The 15159-nt window shown below is 36.5% G+C and overlaps 1 protein-coding gene across 3 annotated transcripts in view; it reads right to left on the reverse strand.

Moving 5' to 3' along the window:
- Positions 1-15159, reverse strand: part of PTPRA (protein tyrosine phosphatase receptor type A) — a 152926-nt gene that overhangs the window by 71225 nt on the left and 66542 nt on the right. For all 3 annotated transcript variants that reach the window (XM_063075681.1, XM_063075672.1, XM_063075691.1), the window contains 2 exons: positions 5428-5506; positions 4592-4933 (listed from right to left, as the gene is read on the reverse strand). In XM_063075681.1, coding sequence (XP_062931751.1) covers positions 4592-4933; positions 5428-5506 — 421 coding nt within the window. The remainder of the gene's footprint in view (positions 1-4591; positions 4934-5427; positions 5507-15159) is intronic.

Below are 15159 nucleotides of genomic sequence, written 5' to 3' on the forward strand. Positions count from 1 at the left end.
AGGCAATTAAACATCATAAAAGATGACTTTGCCTCAAATTAATTCAAGTGAACTTGAAAACGTGAATGAAATGCATAGTTTTCTGTGTAAACTTCCAAATTCTTTCCACGAAGCAAACCAAAACACTGACAACTAAAACTTAACAAAAATAATCCATAGTTCACACTTTACATCAGAATAAATTCCAGATGAATCAAAGATTTAAGTACACACACACACACACACACACACACACACACACACATACACTCAAGAAAGAAACTATAAAAGTCCAGATGAAATCATGAGGAAAATTATTTTATAATCTTGGAGTAACAAAAGCCTTCCTAAATATGACCCAATATACCTAGAAAACATTTAGGTAAAACTAACTGATAAATATTTAAGTTTAAAAGATTAAAAATTGCTAATAGTATCTTCTGCAATGCAGGAAAGCTAGCTGACCAACCACGGAAAAATATCTGCAACTTTACCATAGGCAAAGGGCTCATTTCCTAAACATATAAAAGATTCTACAAATGATTCGGAAAAACCTGACATCCTAATAAGAAAAATGGGTGAAGGACATCAACAGAGAGTGCTCAGAAAAAAAATATATATATCATCTTTTAAGTTACAGAAAGTTGTTCAACTTCAGAGAAATGCAAATTAAAGCTATAATGAGATGTTATTTTTTACCTGTCAGAATTGCAGAGATACAGAAGTTTGATAATTCACTGCACTTAACAGAGTGCAGAAAAACAGACATTTTGACATATTGTTAATAGGAATATATTTCCCAAAAGAAGGAAATTTGGCAATATCCATCAATTTATAAATGTACACAAAATAATATCAATATAATATTAGTATCCTACTAATATTCTCACATGTGTTTAAAATGGCAAACTATTATTTATAAGAGTACTCTGAAAACAGCCTTAATGTCTGTTGATAGGAAACATTAGATAAATATATTAAAGTATATACACACAATGAAGCAGCTCTTTATTAAAATATAGAACAAGTATAATAGGCTTTTTTTTTTTGGAGGGAGGTTGGGGGGACAGTTGGTGGGGACCAAACCCCAGACCTTGGTGTTATCAGCACCATACTCTAACCAACTGAGCTAACCAGCCAGCCCTGTAGATAGGCTAATTGAGAAAAAGCAATGTGCACAAATGAACACAATATGTTTATTATGTGTATTATAAACGGAAGAAAAAAGGAAAATATTTATGTCTTTGCTTATTTTTAAAAGGAGAAAAAGAGACTCAAAGTAAAGGTCAATAAAAAAGAAAAACAAAGCAGATTGAATTAATTCAGGATATGTTCAATATCCAAATAATAGGAGTTTTAGAAGAGAACAGGAAAAAAAAAATGGAAGAGGGAGAAAAGTTTTCCAAAACACAAGAAAATTTTCAGAATTGAAGGACCAAAGCTCTAAAGCGCCCATCAAACACCCAGAATAATGAAAAAGACCTATATCAAAGTATACCTCTTTGGAACTGCAGGACACCAATGATAAAGAGAAGATCCTAAAAAGCACGCAAAGAATTAGGAATTAGGATGGCAGTAGAATCCTCCAAGCCTGGTAATTAGGAGATAGAGCAATACTTGAAAACTTCTGGGGGGGAAATATTTCCTCAAATTCTATAATTTTAGATATGTAAGGTCTCATGCAATTCACCTCCCATGGACTGCTTTCTCAGGAAGTTACTGCAAAATGTGTTCTATCAAGTGATAAAAGAAGACAAGAAAGATGACAATATGGGAGCCAACAAGCAGCAAAGGGAATTCCCAGAATGATAGAGAAGGGAAGTCCCAGGCCAATACCTGTGTAGTAGCCCTAGAGATCAACAAGCCTAGACTGGAATAAGACAATGGAGGGCTGAAGAGGAATTTCTCTAGGTAAAAAAGAAATAACAGATTATCTAATAGGTATGACTTTGTAGAAAATTGTATTGAGAGGCTCTGGAACATGTGGAAAGAACTGGCTAGCAATAACTGAAGAGAAAACTAAACAAACAAAAAATAAGGCAAGTATTAAATCCAGAAAAAAATTGTACAAGAAAGGAAAAATAATCAAATTATACCTATAGCTCAGCAATAAATATCTCATAGTAATAATAATCTAAAATACCAAATACTGATTTAAATAAAAATTATAAAATAACTATTGACTGGTAAGATGACGGTGATGAGTAGGATATGGGGTTTAAGACTATGAAATCTTCATGTACCATAATGGTTCCCTTGTATTTTACTGATCTTGAATAAAAGCTACCAGTGAAATGCAATATCAGTCTCCTCTTACATGAAATGTGTTAAGTGTACAATAATGGGATTCTAAGCTATGGCATAATTTGGACCTAAGGCAATTTGTGGAAAACTAAGTTCCTTACCAGCAGTGTGGAAAGACGCAAAAGTGAGAAACATCCCTAACTTGCTACCTGCCATCCTTGAGATTAAAGCAAATCATTTAACCTTTATAGTCTTAAATCAAGCATCTATTAAAAGGAGATAATTATCCACATTCACCTCACAGAATTAAAGACAGTACAGAATAAAACATGGGCTGTGAAATCAGTCAGGCCTAGGTTACAGTATCACCTTTTCCATTTACTCTTTCAGTTTGTACAAGTTATTCTGCCTTTCCTTCCTAAACAATGGCCATAACCCACAGCAAGAAATACATTTTATGTCATTATTCTATATACACATTCATGTGCATTTGTATATCACAAATAAAATAATTTCACAAAATTATATATGCAACATGAAAAGAAGAGAAATGGAATAGAACCATACATTAAAACAAACACTAGTGGTGGCCCATTAAACTGATTTCATGAATTGGTCATAACCTGCACTTTGAAAAATACTCCATAAATTACAGTTTCATCACTATAAAACTCTTTCACCTGTAAAACATAAAATAGAACTTACCTCATAGGATTATATTATAAAACTCTTAGTAAAATGCCTAGCACATAGTAATAACTATGATAGAACTATGATTAACATTAAAGCACAAAGCAAATATGAGACATTGCCTGCAGTCCCCTATCTCTCCAAGAATAGTGGGATGCCATACACGTTAAATGTATCTCCATATATTTTGCTGATAACTATCAGAGTAATAATGGTAATAATATGGGCCAGCTGGTTAGCTCAGTTGGTTAGAGCATGGTGCTGATAACACCAAGGTTCAGGGTTTGTTCCCTGTACCAACAGCTACCAAAAACAAACAAACAAAATTATAACAATATTAACAGCTAACGTTTAAAAATACTGCTTAGCATGTGCAGGCACCATTGTCAGAGCTTTACCCATATTAACTCATTAATCCTAATAGCTCTCCTTTGAGGTGGGAACTATTACTATCATTTATTCCTGTTTTACAGATGAAGAAACTGAGGTACAGAGAGATTAAGTAAACTTTTCTTATGGTCACACAGCTGGTTTATGGTAAAGTTGGATTCAAACTCAGGTAGTATGGTTCTGTAGACTGTGCTCTTAACCGCAAATACTTTGCTGCCTTCATAGTAAAAAATAAGGGATTAAAGAAGGCACGTGTAGGGTCTGGCTTGTAGGGTCTAGCTAAAAGGTGTCATCTGTAATAATCAAATGAGATTCAATTCACCAGATACTTTCTGAATGCCCCCCATGAGCCAGACATGATTCCACCTGGGGTGCTCACCATGTAATAGCAAAGAAATTCAAGTCAAGAGGATCAGATCACAGAAGAGGGAATAGTGATTTTTGCTAGAAAAGGAATGATACTTACATAGTAATCAGGGAACAATTATTTCCTTTACTCCTCACAGAAGGCTTTTGATGGACCTTCTAATCTTCTTTTACAGATCAGGAGCCTGAGGTTCAAAGAGGTCAGAAATTTGCCCTACCTCACCTGGTCTCAGATACAGGTCTCTGATTCTATCTTCAGGGCCACTTTTTTCTTTTTTTTTTTGGCGGCTGGCCAGTACAGGGAATTGAACCCTTGACCTTGGTGTTACAAGGCTGTACTCTAACCAACTGAGCTAACCAGCTAGCCCTCTCAGGGCCACTTCTGCTTCAAAGCAGTGACTCTGATTTAAGGAGACAAGAGCGCTTGGCGGAGGCACGTGGTCAAACTGATACTGCAATGTAACTGGTTCTCTGAGTCCCTCTTTCTAATTCCACCCCTGCCCACTGGCCTCCCACTCCATATCTAATTGTTATGGACATCCATATCCACTTTCCTTCCTTAGTCTCCAAGGATCCCTTCTTTTCAAGGCTAATCCTATTATTCAGTCTCTATCCTATTATTCAGTCTCTTCTGTCATCAGTTAGCTCCCCTCTTTCTCTTGTACTTTCAACCTCCTTCCCTGTCTTTAAACATCCTTATACCTCCCCAATCTAACCAGAATCCCACCTAGCAGAAGGATGTCCTCCAGAATCTTTCTTTGTTCTTCTTAACTCTATGCTAACCAGGTATTCCCAATAATTCCATATATCTGGGTTTCATTATTTATTTCAAGAAATTTTATGGCTAGAAACACAAAGATAATAAAAGGGTGAATAAACTCAGAGAGCAAGAGACAGAACAAACAGAAACCATCTCTAGTACCTGAAGGAGGGAAAGTTTCTGGAGTGGTTGCTGCAGTGCTGGAATTCCCCTCCCAGGGTTCTGTTTTGGCATCTGTGAACTGGTTATCTGGAAGCCACGTTCCATTTGGTGAAAGTGTAGTGCCTACAGAATCGGTACGTGCTGTTCTCGTGGTCTTATTGTCAGAGTCTGAAGAATTGACAGTGGTGACATAGATGGTTCCCAGAGTTAGATTTGAGCTAAATGTTGGTGCCACAGAAAGAGAAGTTACCGAAGAAGTTGGATTTGAAGTTTTGGTCTCTTCTTTAACTGATTCTGCCGTTGATGCTTTAACTGATCTCGTAATTCCTACAGAAGATGAAACTACAAACACGGAAAAATAAGGAAACATCACATCAAGAACATGAAGCTCAGGTTGTGAAACACAAAGCAGTAAGCCTTAATTAACTCTCAAACATTTGGAGACCAAGCAAAGACCCCCACATAACACCCATATGTTTTATATGCTGGACCCTTCCTACCTCCTCCAAAGGACTACTGTCTAAGGGAGGAAGAAACAGGATCTTTACTTAGTTCCTAAGAATCAATGTATACATTCCTAAATATCAATAATTTCTTTTCCTTTTCAGGAAAGAACACAATCTCGTTGATTTATTTAAAACGGTATGTGGTATGTAGAAGAATGCAGAGTATTCAATACAATTCAGAGATTTCCAAAGACACCTATTTTACTACCACTTTTGAGTAAAATTTTAATATTCTTTTTCTTAATAACACCTAGGTCTTCAAATTTTGGTCATTAAATGTGAAAAGCAAAATTCAATTCCAAATACCAGCCTTATCAAATGACAATTTACCTGTGGTAGCATTGTTGGCACTGACATGTATCAGACCACTGCCAAGCAGAACAAGAATGAACCAGGAATCCATACTGACCTAGAAAATAGGGAGCCATGTTAGATGAGGTCTTATATTACTTTAACTATGTCTGAACTACTCACCAAAAGAGTATTTGGGGCAGAGTCTTCTCCCAGCTATTAAAATGTGCACACAGACCAAAGATCTTCGGGGAGCCTGATATGCACATTCCCACAGAAGGTGAAACTACAAAGACCAAAAAATAAGGAAACCTCACGTGAAGAATGGAATCTTCATCTCACAAAGAATGGAATCTTCATCTCATGAAAAATGGACTCCCTAGGAGTCCAATTATTAATTGAGTCTTTATACAAATAAAAACAAGTATAAGAAGATGCTTTTTAGATAGTGATTCTCAACCTTGGCTGCACTTCAGAATCACCTAAGAAACTTTTAAAAAATCCCCATGCTAGACTGCATCTCTGTGGATGAAAGCTAGGTAGCTGTCCTTTTTAGAGCTTCCAAGTTGGTTTTTATGTGCAGCTTTACAGTTTTCAGAGTGAGAAGTGTGCAGAAGGTAGACAGACTGTACTAGTTTACTGCCCTTCGAGGTAGACATTATATAGCTGCTCTCAAACTTTATTCTGCCTCAGACCATATAAGAAGATGATGGCACATTCTCACAGGTAATAGTGGCTCATTCATCCATTCAGATTTCTGTGCCTTACACTGACCTATGTTCTAGGGAAACAACTGGGGAGCAATAAGGTCATAAGCCCCATCTTCACGGAACTCACAGTCCAGTGGTGATGCAATTTGGTAGTGACTCTCCAAGAGAAGCAACACATGCCTCCCAAGGGGCATTAAATGAAAGCAGCCCACCCGAAGAGGCTACATACTATGTGACGCCAACTGTATGATATTCTGGAAAAGGCAAATCCATCGAGACAGTAAAAGATCAGTCGATGTGGGGTTGTGGGTAGGGAATAAGGAACAAGTAGGTGAAGCACAGAGGATTTTTTTTTAGGGCAGTGAAACTCTTCTATATGATACTACGGTGGTGGATACATGTCATACATTTGTTCAAACCCACAGAATATACAACACCAATAGTGAACTCTAATGTAAACTATGGACCTTGAGTGATAATGACCAGTCAATGTAGGTTCATCAATTGCAACAAATATACCACTGTGGTATGGGATATTGAAAGTGAGGGAGATTTTGCATGTGTGTGGGTAGGGAGTATTTGGAAACTTTCTATACTTCCTGCTCAATTTTGCCATGAACCTGAAACTCTAAAAAAACAAAGTCTATTTTTAAAAAGAAAAAAACTGGCTAAATTGTCATAAATAAGACAAAGGATTAAAATAGAAACTCATATCAATATTGAAAATACAAGGACCAATTACGAAAAATCTAAAGAATCTAAACAGATAATTTACAGGAGAGAAAAACAAATAGCTAAGAACATACACACAAAAGTGCTGACTGTCCTTACTAATCAAAAAAATATAAGATAACATTTTTACTTCCCAAATCAGAAAAGATCGATCATATGAAATATTCAATGCTGGTAAGAGTCACATGAAAAGGACTCAAACACTGGTGGGAATGCCAATTAACCTATAACAACAAACTCCTTTCCAGAAAGATTATACAAGAATCTTAAAGGTGTCCATATTATTTTCTGGTCCACTTCCAAGATTCTATTTTTAAGTAAATGTAAATAATCTGAAACTCAGACTAAAATGATGTGTAGAGATATTCATTACAGTGGAAAAGTAGAAACAATCCAAATATCAACAATAGGGAAGATAAGAGAAAGTTGAAACAAATATGTTGCTGTTCAAGATGATATATGGTTGCCATTCAAGATGCTATAGAGATATTCAAAGAATTTCTAAAAAATAAAATAAGCCCTTCACTTCTTAAGCTTAAAAAAAAAAAGGCCAGGTACAAACATGAATATACCATATGATCTCAACTAAATCTGTGTGTGTATATACAAATGTATATGCATAAAGTAAGACTGGAAGGAAAAATCTTCTATAAACATTTTGGCATTCCACTTTATACTTACTTTCTTTTATACTGTTCTTTATTTTCCAGATTCTTAAACAAAGAGCATGATATTTTATAAATAAAAAAAAATCAATGAAAGTAAGTTAAAAAGAAAATGAGTTTTATACAGAGCATGAATATAAGAAGCAAAAGGAAAGAAAAGATACTACAGAAGGCAGGCATGCCTCACGTGAAGGAATGCAAGGGAAAAGAACAAATGCACAGTGATGGAATTTGGAGATTTGTGAGCTTCAACTTGGGAGTGAGAGACATTTCAGAATTTACGAAGATCCATGATACTAACAAGGTATATCCACAGGACACAACGAGGAAAACCACAGTGAAAGCCACATTCTTCCCAGAGATATAAAGACCCTCATGCAAACTGCTGTGACTTCCTGACCCTCTATATACAACTCATCTGCAACCACACTTATCCTTATCCTACTCTCTCCTCCAGTCTCCAAGTTTCTATCCCAGAGCTCCATGTGAGGAAGCAGGGTTGAAGTGCCCCTCGGTCCTCAGGGATGCCATATGCAAACCATTTCTCCTGGAGCATGCTCTAACAGTCCCTGTTCCTGAAGGCCTTTACCTTGTGATTTCCTGGCACTGAAGACACTGTAATGTGGCTCACAGCTTTCTTCCCATTAACAAGTCCTGATATTCTCCTGGAGGACTTCAGCATCCTCACAGGTGAACACCACAACCACATCTGGCCCAGCCTCTCAGTTTCTTGACTTCCTCAACTACAATGACCTTATACCTCTATTCTGCTTGGGCCACTAGGACAATAGCTGCACTCCAGATTCTGTCATCATCCGTGAACACTCTCATACCGAATCTTGCCTTCCCACTCTCCAACCATACTTCCTATCCTTGCAGCTCTCTCTGTTACATCTACTACACTGGTTCTCTGACCTCACCCGGACCTTCAGTCCTTTAAACTCCTCTCTAATTTTCTTTCCAATATCTCTGTGCTGTCTTTATTTCCTTCTCTACTAAACCAAGAAAGCCTGGTGCCACAGTTCAATCACTCTCTTGCTAATATCCTAAATTCCCTTGCTATGCTGTTCTTCTATTAGGTCTATTAGTTTGTTTTTGCCCAACACGGGGAAGAAACAAACTAATCCTGAACCTGAACTGTCAGCCTTACACTTGGATTACCAAATGCTATTTTTTTTTGTTTTATTTTATTTTGTCAATATACAATGTGGTTGATTATTGTAACCCATTACCAAAACCTACTTCTCTCCTCCCTCTCCCCCCTCCCTCCCAATAAACTCCTTTCTGTTTGCTTGTTGTATCAACTTCAAGGAATTGTAATTGTTGTGTCTTCTCCCCGCCCCAGGTTGTTTGTGTATTTATTTATTTATTTATAGCTCCCACAAATAAATGAGAACATGTGATATTTCTCTTTCTGTGCCTGACTAGTTTCACTTAATATAATTCTCTCTAGGTCCATCCATGTTGTTGCAAATGGCAGTATTTCATTCTTTTTTATGGCAGAGTAGTATTCCATCGTGTAGATATACCACATTTTCCATATCCACTCATCTGATGATGGACATTTGGGCTGGTTCCAACTCTTGGCTATTGTAAAGAGTGCTGCAACAAACACTAGAGAACAGGTATACCTTCGACTTGATGATTTCCATTTCTCTGGGTATATTCCCAGCAGTGGGATAGCTGGGTCATATGGTAGATCTATCTGCAATTGTTTGAGGAACCTCCATATCATTTTCCATAGAGGCTGCACCATTTTGCAGTCCCACCAACAATGTATGAGAGTTCCTTTTTCTCAGCAACCTCGCCAGCATTTTTTATTCACAGTCTTCTGGATATTAGCTATCCTAACTGGGGTGAGATGGTATCTCAGTGTAGTTTTGATTTGCATTTCCCAAATGCTGAGTGATGCTGAGCATTTTTTTATGTGTCTTTTGGCCATTCATATATCTTCCTTTGAGAAATGCCTATTTTGCTCTTTTGCCCATTTCTTAATTGGGTTACTTGTTTTTTTGTTGTAAAGTTGTTTGAGTTCCTTGTATATTCTGGATATTAATCCTTTGTCAGATGTATATTTTGCAAATATTTTCTCCCACTCTGTTGGTTGTCTTTTAACTCTGTTAGTTGTTTCTTTTGCTGTGCAGAAGCTTTTTAGTTTGATATAATCCCATTTGTTTATTTTTCCTTTGGTTGCCCTTGTTTTGGGTCATATTCATGAAGTCTGTGCCCAGTCCTACTTCAAAGTGTTTCTCCTATGTTTTCCTTGAGTAGTTTTATTGTTTCAGGGTGTATATTTAATTCTTTAATCCATTTTGAGTTAATTTTGGTATATGGTGAAAGGTATGGGTCTAGTTTCATTCTCCTGCATATTGATATCCAGTTCTCCCAGCACCATTTGCTAAAGAGGCAGTCTCTTCCCCAGTGTATAGGCTTGGTGCCTTTGTCAAAGATCAGATGGCTGTAGGTGTGTGGGTTGATTTCTGGATTCTCTATTCTATTCCATTGATCAGTGTGTCTGTTTTTATGCTAGTACCATGCTGTTTTATTATAGCTTTGTAGTATAGTTTAAAGTCTGGTAGTGTTATGCCTCCATCTTTATTTTTTTTGTTCAGAATTGCTTTGGCTATGTGTGGTCTTTTGTTATTCCATATAAATGTCTGGATAGTTTTTTCCATTTCTGAGAAAAATGTCATTGGAATTTTAATGGGGATTGCATTGAATTTGTAGATCACTTTGGGTAGTAGTATGGACATTTTCACAATGTTGATTCTTCCAATCCAAGAGCATGGGATATCTTTCCATCTTCTTGTGTCCTCTTTAATTTCTCTCAGCAGTAGTTTGTAGTTCTCATTATAGAGATTTTTCACATTCTTGGTTAACTCAATTCCTAAGTATTTTATTTTTTTTGGTGGCTATTGTAAATGGGCAGGCTTTCTTGATTTCTCTTTCTGCATGTTCACTATTGGAGAATAGAAATGCTACTAATTTTTGTGTGTTGATTTTGTATCCTGCTACTTTGCTGAAATCATTTATCAACTCCAAGAGTTTTTTTGTAGAGGCTTTAGGCTGTTCGGTATATAGGATCATGTCATCTGCAAAGAGGGACAGTTTGGCTTCATCTTTTCCAATCTGGATGCCCTTTATTTCCTTCTCTTCTCTGATTGCTCTGGCTAGCACTTTCAACACTATGTTGAATAAGAGTGGTGAGAGTGGGCATCCTTGTCTAGTTCCTGTTCTTAAAGGAAAAGGTTTCAGCTTTTCCCCATTCGAGATGATATTGGTGGTGGGTTTATCATATATGGCTTTAATTATGTTGAGATACTTTCCATCTATATCTAACTTATAGAGAGTCTTTATCATGAAAGAGTGTTGAATTTTATCAAATGCTTTTTCAGCATCTATAGAGGTGATCATATGGTCCTTGTGTTTGATTTTATTGATATGGCATATCACATTTATTGATTTGCTATGTTGAACCAACCTTGCATCCCTGGGATGAATCCCACTTGACCATGGTGTATAATTTTGCATATGTGTTGCAGTATTCTGTTAGCTATTATTTTATTGAGGATTTTTGCATCTATATTTATCATGGATATTGGCCTGTAGTTTTCTTTTTTAGTTGTATCTTTACCTGATTTTAGAAACAAACTAATCCTGAACCTGAACTGTCAGCCCTACACTTGGATTACCAAATGTTGTTTAAAAAATCAAACAACCCATAAGGTTGATATCTCTACAAATCACTATTTCCACCTCGGTGGAACCCTGAACACGTTCTGCAATCTTTCTGCATTTCCCCAGTCAGCTCTCTAACTCTCCATAGCAGCGATTCAAACCTCCTTTCCCCCCCCCACACCCTTGGCTGTCGGCCTTGCCCACACTTCCAAGAGAACAGAAGCCATTAAACTGGGACACCCTTAACACCCAGTTACCATATCTAGAAGTTTCCTCCTTCTCTACAATTCCTCAGAAGAATCTCAGTCCCTTAGGAACCTTGCCCTGTTGATCCCCTACCACCATCCCCAGCTTTAACTTCTTCCTTTGATATCAGTATTTAAACACAATAAAGAATTTCTCAAAGAAAAGATGAAAAAATTCCTTTGCATCTACATCAATCCTCTAGCCATAATTCTCTCTACTCTGCTTCACAGCCAAATTTCTAGAAAGAGTTGTCTCTATGGCCATCTGGCTTCTTTTTTCCACCATTCCACTAAAACAGCTGTCTCCATATTAAAGAATGACTTCTTTAAAAATATTTGCTACTGATTCACAAAGGTCAATTTCCCTAATATATAAAGGGTTCCTTATAGATTAATAAAAAAGAAACCAACAATCCAAAAGAAAAATAGACAAAAGATACAAAACAGGCATTCACAAAAACCAAACAGCTCTCTTAAATATATGAAAAGATGCTCAACCTCACTCATAATCATAGAAAGCTAAATTAAAGTGATACTGAGTTACCACTTCTTACCTATCAGATCAGCAAATATAAAAACTTTAACAGCGTTGCATTGGCAAGAGTTTGAGTAAATAAGTACTCTCATACAATCTGTAAATATTTATTAGAATTAAAAATGCACGAACCCTTTGACATAATTCTACTGGGAACTTATTCTACAGATATATCCATACTTTCAAAGTGACACATGTATGAGGTTATTCAATGCAGCATTATTTGCAAAAGGACAAAATAGGAAATAGCCTAAATGTCTACCAATGGGGAAGGGGGGTGTTATTAAATAAATTATGGTGTATGTAAACAATGGAATACCATGCAGCTGTTAAACAGAATGAAGAGGCTCTACAGAGATCATTTCATTTTAGTATACAAGATATCTTTTGAATTTGAACCATCTTAAAAACAACTTTTGCCAAAAATTAAGTTAAAATTCGGTAGAGAAAAAGCCCACTGGCATTCCTCCCCACCACTACCTGTGAGTTGTTAAATACCTTGATCTATCTCTATCACATCTGACTTAATGACTCTCCACATTCTCCCAAATTCACCTCTCTTCTCCCAAATTCCCAGCCTCTCTGGTTTTACCATGAAGGTCTAGCCTGGGAAAGAGATCAAAAATTTACTAGAAAGGAACATGAGGTTAATTCTTGGACAATGGTAATAGTCTGTATCTTGACAGGAAACTGAGTTGCACTGGTATATGCATTTTACAGAACTCACTGAATGATAACTGGAGATTTGTGCACTTCACTGTATGTAAATTTTACCTCCAAAAAAGACCCCAACCATAAACAAATACTGTACTCCAGTAAATGATATGCATGCTTTATTTGGGAAGAAGTATACTGATATATGTTACTTACTATGAAATACATTAATATGAATTGATGGATGAATAGAGGAATGGATAGATGTACAGATACACGATACAACCAGTACAGTAAAATGTTACCTGTAGAATCTGGGTGGTAGATATAAAAAACTCTCAACTTTTCTCTGTATTTGAAAATTTTTATAATAAAAGACTGATAAACAGTTCAGTGAGAACTGCATCTACAAGGTGCTGAATCTTATAATCCTCAGATACAGTGTTTTCCTGATTTATTTAAGTTTTCATGTTCCTCAAAATTATTTTTTTGCTCTACACATTTCTTCCCCAGTATTTTATATGATATTACCATTGTGAATGGAATCTTTTAATGTTATTTATTAAAGAGCTACTTTCATTACATAAGAAAGCCACTGGACCTCTTCTCCCCTCCCCCACCCCCATTATATATTGTAAACTACTTAAAAAAAAAGAAAAGCATTATCATTGCAAGAAATACAAACAGAACAGAGGGGATATAAAGCAAACCCTAAGTCTTACTATCTGCTAGTACCATTTCCCAAAAGTGTTCACTAAACACTTCCTTCTATATCCTTTAGAAATTTTTTATACTATATCAGCATATACCCGTACATTAAAAAAAATTATAAATAGGACATTATACATACTGTCTACAGCTTGCATTTTTACTTAAATAATAAATCCTAAACATCTTTCATATCAATACATTCAGCTACCTTTCTTTTCAATGTCTGCACAGTGTTTCATCATATGGATATATCACAATTATTTTAACCAGTCCTTTCTGTTTGCTTTTGTTAAAAGTTGATTGTGTATGACTTCCTCCCCTATCTTACACGTCATTTTCCATTAGGCAACAGTGGCCTGAGTAAAGATAGTATTATATACTCTAGGAAAACCAAAATAATGGAAGAAATCCACATTTATACATAGTTCATTTCTCAAAAAGCGTTTGGTTAACTATGAGTACAGAACTGAGCAGGGAGGATTTGGGAGATGAGTCATGAAGTCTGGGCAATTCCCTCATCTTTTGGACACAATGGCACACACACATTGTGTTCTCTCTCCTACCCTACCACACCCAGACAAAGGGCCAATATATATTCCTTATTTCATTACAAAAACATTTCTTACTTTACAAAAATGTTTCCACTGCATATACATTAGGGTGCTCAGTCAGCGACGTCAACATTCAAACAAAGAAAAACCAAGATTCCCTTAGCAATATGTAAAAGCCCTATGATAAAAGACAAAGAAAGGGCTGGCCAGTTAGCTCACCTAGTTATAGTATGGTGCTGGTAACACCAAATAAAATGCATTTAAAAAAAAAAAAAAAAAAGACGAAGGTTCTGAAAAATGATAGCTGCTGTCTTCCTAATATTGAATGTCTAATAAAAAATTTTCCTAAATGTTATTAAAACTCAAATTCAAATAGTAGACCCAAGACATTTTCTAGGAATACATGTGGAGGCTCTGAATTCCTCAGTCAGGGCAAGGATAGTGGGCAACACCCACTGGCTGTTAAATCATTTACATTTGCCCTCCCATCTCAAAGCCCAGTTTGCACTGAGCACTTTGTATGCCTCTCTTGTTTAATGCCCACCAACCCTGCTATGCTGATATTGGTGTTATTACAACTTACTGTGTTGTATACTTTGCGGGGTAGGAGGTTGGAAAAGGGAGTTTCTCTTGAATTGCAGAAACCCTGAATGTTAAATCCATAAATAATCGATTATACATGTTTGCACATATTTCAGGGGTTAATTATTTGACATATACGTCCTGCATCCAACATGAAGGAACCAATCACAAGCACACTGAATACCTGCTAGAGAAAGACCAAATACCTGCTAGCTTCTGGCCAAAGAGAAACTACTCCTTGCCCAGACATACATTCCCTTGTTAATGAACCCTAAGGCTCTGAGAGTCATGCCACTCTCACCTGAAGGCAAGAGGAGGAAGAATAAAGAAAATTGGATGGTACTACTAAGAACAACATGCCTATTCCTACACTAGAGGTGCGAACAAATGCGTAAACTCTAGCCAAGGAGATATAAACTAAATTGCATTATGAGATCTGTAGGAAGGTAGTTTAAAAGGGAGGAACTGAGTCTTTTACCTTGTCCTCTCTCCTGTAATTTGGATGTGTTAATTAGAGCCCCAGCTGCCATTCTGGACACTGATGTGACCTTGAGGAGAGCAGAATAGAGAGCTAGAAAGAGACTAGGTTCTCTGGTGATACTGTCAAACTGCCACACCAGCCCTGCTTACCCTCATACTTTGTACACGAGAAAGAAAGAAACCTATTTCATTTTCTGATATATGCAACCAACTGCAATCCTGATCAGC

Source organism: Cynocephalus volans, chromosome 1, assembly GCF_027409185.1.
Source record: "Cynocephalus volans isolate mCynVol1 chromosome 1, mCynVol1.pri, whole genome shotgun sequence".
Taxonomy (NCBI): Eukaryota; Metazoa; Chordata; class Mammalia; order Dermoptera; family Cynocephalidae; genus Cynocephalus; species Cynocephalus volans.